The sequence below is a fragment of the Choloepus didactylus genome, chromosome 17 (genome assembly GCF_015220235.1).
Source record: "Choloepus didactylus isolate mChoDid1 chromosome 17, mChoDid1.pri, whole genome shotgun sequence".
NCBI classification, from domain to species: Eukaryota; Metazoa; Chordata; class Mammalia; order Pilosa; family Megalonychidae; genus Choloepus; species Choloepus didactylus.
In genome coordinates, this window is record NC_051323.1 from 6,146,073 (window position 1) to 6,150,343 (window position 4,271).

Below are 4,271 nucleotides of genomic sequence, written 5' to 3' on the forward strand. Positions count from 1 at the left end.
TGGAGGGCGTGCAGTTATCCAGCTCTCTGACCAGCTGCCGTGTTTGCTCCCCACTTTTCCACTGGGCACCCTACTTTATGCTCTCATGCTTTCAGGATTTGGTAGTGACCAGGAGAGTCAGTGACTGACAGCCAAGAAACAAGTGTCAGAGAGAGAAGCCAGAGGGGAAAAATCTCTAAGTGATGGGAACATGATGGCTTTACCGAAAATACATGCAAGTAGCAACATAAATTAGGAAGCAAGAGGCAAGGCTCTGTGTGTTTGTTGTCAGTGCAAACATTTTTAAAAATTCATCCAGAAAAACAATTCCTCCACACGCAACAGCCTCGTGCAGGCGAAGCTGCAGGGAAATCGAGGAAAGTGGACCCGTCCACTTGAGCTGAAGTGGGGTGGCAAGGGGAGACCCATTGTGGGCGGTGACTGAGAGGGGCATGAAGTTCAGCAGAGCCAGGAGCTCCCAGCCAGAGGCACCCAGGGATGTGAGCACCCCAGGAGTCCATGGAGAGCTGGGGCGGTGCTGGGCTTCCCACCGAGCGCAAGCTGGGGATGGGAGAACGTCTGTCCTCGGCCGTGAGGACGGCAGGCCTAGCTCTGAGGCCACAGCCTTTGGGTTGAGTGGGGCCTGTCCGTCCACCCTGGGCTGTGGCATAGAATAACTTGAGTTCCCAGGGGAGCAGAGGCCTGGGTGGGGAAGATGCCGAGAGACGAACTATGTCGATTCCAGCAAACGTGAGCGTCCGGAAAGAACTGGCCCATGACGGCTCAAGAAAGGGGGCAGGTTCTGGCCTAGGCCCCCAGACAGCCAGACTTGGCCGAGTCCTTGGGGGGACGTTGGCGACGTGGGAGACAGTCAGGGCAGGTCTGAGGAACGGCTAAAGAGCCTGGGCTTGTCGCCTGGAGGTGCCAGCGGGGATTCAAAACATGAAGGGGCTTTGGAAATCAGCCTCTGCCAGCCACGGTGGGGGCTGCTGGGAAGGGGCCAGGCCGGAGGCGGGGAGCCCTGGTGGGCAACATACCATGCAGGCCGATTGCCCCCTTCTGCGGTGCCCCAAGGAGGCTGGCCAGAGCGTGTCCCTGTCTACCACCGAGGCCACATGGCAAGCAGGGCTCCTCTTTCCCCAGGATCAGCTGTACCTGCCCGGGAAACCATCAGGAAAAGTCACCGTGTATGGGGGACGTCTGAGGTGGGGCTGGAGAAGGGTGTGACAACGTTCGTTCCTGCGTCCACACAGACAGCACCCACTGGAGTGAGCACACATGCAGTGAGGTGGGTCCTCTTTGCAAGGTCCCAGGTCCTAAAGACTCTGCCACAGAAAGAGTAGAGAGCCCTGCGGCCACCCCAAACCCCAGGAAAAGGCCACGTGGCCTGGATCCCATCATCTCAGGGTCCCTAACAAATTAGATGCCAGGTGGTTATTGTGGCAGGAAAAAAAATGAGTGAATTACCACAGTTTTCATTTTTTATTCATTCACTCGACAAAGAAACCAATATATACATTTTGCAAGGCCCCGGTGAGGAGTTGGAGATGAATTAGACTCCATCTTTGCCCTCGAGGAAGTCAGAGCACTGTCCAGATGTTAGACATGAGACCAAGCATCTGTAAACTGAGGCTGTGGTTACACATCGGAGTTCCTTGGGCAGTGGCCTGGCCTCGGGGAGGGCAGACATGGCCCGTCTGGGGTGGAGGGGACCTGAAGGGATGTAGGAAGGGACACCCCGTGGGCCAAGGGTGCAGCCCCTCCAGCAGGGCCCCCTCCGAGCCTGGGAATGGAAGCAGCTGTGCAGGCCAGGGTGGCACAAGGGGTTGGGGTGAGAATGGTGGTGCTGAGTCCTCTTGAAGGAAACACTTGCAGGTGTCTGGGTCTTGCTTGGAGAAGGCCAGGCTTGCTGGTCGCCTGGGCTGCTGGCAGTGACCACCCGGTCCGCAGGTCGGGAAGAGGCACGGAAAGAGGGAGACGTGGGGGACCCTGATCTGGAACCCCTTGGCGGCCGATCCACACCCTTCCACAGCACAGTGCCTGGGGTAAACCTAACTCGCTGTACCCATTCTCTCTCCCTGATCATGGGCACGCACCTGGGGAGACAGGGCTCTGTCTGTGCCCCTGGCACACAGGCTTGTGCTGCCTCCCCAGGGGGGGCCTGGAGACAAGCAGCTGGGATATGAAGGGTGCAGTGAGGTAGAGGGACACGGGGAGGGGGTCCAAGGGCAGAGTGGGGGGTGGCGGGGACGGGAGCAGTAGAGAAGGTGGGGTGTGGGTAGATGAGAGCCCAGAAGGGGTCCCGGGGATGCACGGAGTCCCCTCCCCAGCACTGAGGCCTGTTTCCCAGGGCGGCCTGAGGCCAGCGCCAGGAAGCAGTGCGCAGCCCACACAGAAGTTTTGGAGGCTCTGGTAAAGCTTGGCCTGGAGCTGGGGCCATCTCAGTCTGCACTGCAGGAAGCAGGTCCACATACGGAGACACACGCGGACATGCAGGGATGCTCGTGGGCCTCCCGTGTGGACACACGCAGGCAGGTACCCTGAGTTCCCCGTGGCAGAGCCTGGTAAGCCGATGTGTGGGGCCAGGACCCAAAGCCAGTGGCGGAGCAGGGAGAGCAGGGGGGCAAACGGATCTGCGGGCGGCTCTGAGCCCCCCCAAGCCCTCAGCGCAGGGCCCCGCCAGGGAGCATCACAATTCCTACTACATGAGGGTTTTCTTACACCACTGTCAACATGAAGCTGTTCAGAACACTGCCCGTGAAATGAGGCTATCCAAAACCTATTTCTCTTAACTGGAAACGTACACAGACGTGTGTGTGTCTGCAAGTGCATGTGCAAAATGAGAAGCACATGTGTGTGACACGAGGAGGGTGTGTGCACACGAGGCATGTGTGTGACATGAGTACGTGTGCACACAAGGAATGTGCATGCACAGGATTCTGTGCATTGCGTGACACGAGGATGTGGCATGAGTGTGTGTGTGCAGAAGTGCATGTGTGCACATGAAGTGTGTGCACCTGTGACACAAGGAGTATGTGTGTGTGCACATGTGAAAGAGTATAAGCTGCTCTGCTGGAGAAAGCTGGAAAAGGAAAGGAAAAGCATGTATTTTTAATCATTCACACCACACACACACACACCCACACACCCATTTTTGGCACAGCCTGTCCTTTCTGTCAGAGACCTGAGCCCACTTCAGCCAGGGTTCCTCAACTTTGCCTGCACATTACAATCACTTGGGGAGCTTTTACAAAGTGCCTTGGCCAGCCCCCCCAAATAATACATCAGAATTTCTGGAAATGGTTTTTTGGCATTAACTTTTTTTTTTTTATCAATATTTAATAATCTCTGTAGGTGATTCTGATGTCTGGCCAAGGCTGAGTATGCTTCTGCATAGAACAACTTTCTCCCATTCCTTTGCTCAGAAAACTCCTACTCATCCTTCAAAACCCAATGGACATGGCACATTTCCAGGAAAGTCTTTCCTGATACCCTCCGGGGAGAGCTTGTTCCTTCATTCCTGAAGCCCCCACCCCTGTATCATAATTATGAGCTTATCTGTCTGCCCCACCTCCTGCACACAACCACAAACTCCGGGAAGGCTGGCTCTTCGTAGGGCTCACCTCTCTTCTCAGGCTAGTGTAGAGCCTGATAAGCGGCTGGTGATCCATAGATGCCTCAGAACGAAAGGAAAGTTGTAACGGAGGCCGTGAGCAGGAAGGGTGGGAGTGGAGCTCGGTTGTTTCTGGGCAGTGAGGCCTTTGGTACAGACACAGTCCTCTGACGTCAACAAGTCCGAGGCTGGTTGGTCCTGAGTTCCTGCTTCCCTAGGAAAGGCCACCACAGTGACTGTGGTTCAGAGGGACACTGGAGTTGAGCATTAGCCATGTCCCCACCCTTCCTAACTGCCCCCTGAGCCCCCACCCCGAGTCCACCCTGTCTGGCCTACTTTCAGAGAACCTCTGCTTGGAGAACTCTGTGGAATCTGGGGCCCGTTTCTATCCCACCCAGGGATCCTTTGGTCCATGGCAAAGGGCTGCTCCTGGGCTTCCTTGGGGCCCAGAGCCCCCCCAGTGCAAGGGGAAGGGGCTTCCTACCACCAGCTCCCCCTGCAGACCTTCAGCCCTGGCCCTGCTCCCTTCCCCCCGCCATCACACACACTCACACACTTGTCGCTTCTCGCGAGGGCTCCTGACCTCTAGGCAAAGACCAGTCCCCTCCGCACATCCCTTCCAGCACCTCTGACCTGCCCGAGTCCTGCTGACCCACACAGTCCACTCGACACAAGCAGG

General features: G+C 56.8%; 1 protein-coding gene across 1 annotated transcript; it reads right to left on the reverse strand.

Annotated features, from left to right (window-relative positions):
* Nucleotides 1–1,442: 1,442 nt before the first annotated feature.
* Nucleotides 1,443–3,879, reverse strand: LOC119512523. The gene is made up of 2 exons (XM_037807257.1): nucleotides 3,603–3,879; nucleotides 1,443–3,061 (listed from the first exon to the last, which is right to left on the reverse strand). The coding sequence occupies exon 2, from the start codon at nucleotides 2,971–2,973 to the stop codon at nucleotides 2,062–2,064; it is 912 nt and encodes a 303-aa protein (XP_037663185.1). The 5' UTR covers nucleotides 2,974–3,061; nucleotides 3,603–3,879; the 3' UTR covers nucleotides 1,443–2,061.
* Nucleotides 3,880–4,271: the final 392 nt, after the last annotated feature.

What these genes read in the sequence shown, in the direction of transcription:
- LOC119512523 (XM_037807257.1), bottom strand. Translation starts at nt 2,973, where the DNA reads ATGCACTTCTGCACACACACACTCATGCCACATCCTCGTGTCACGCAA.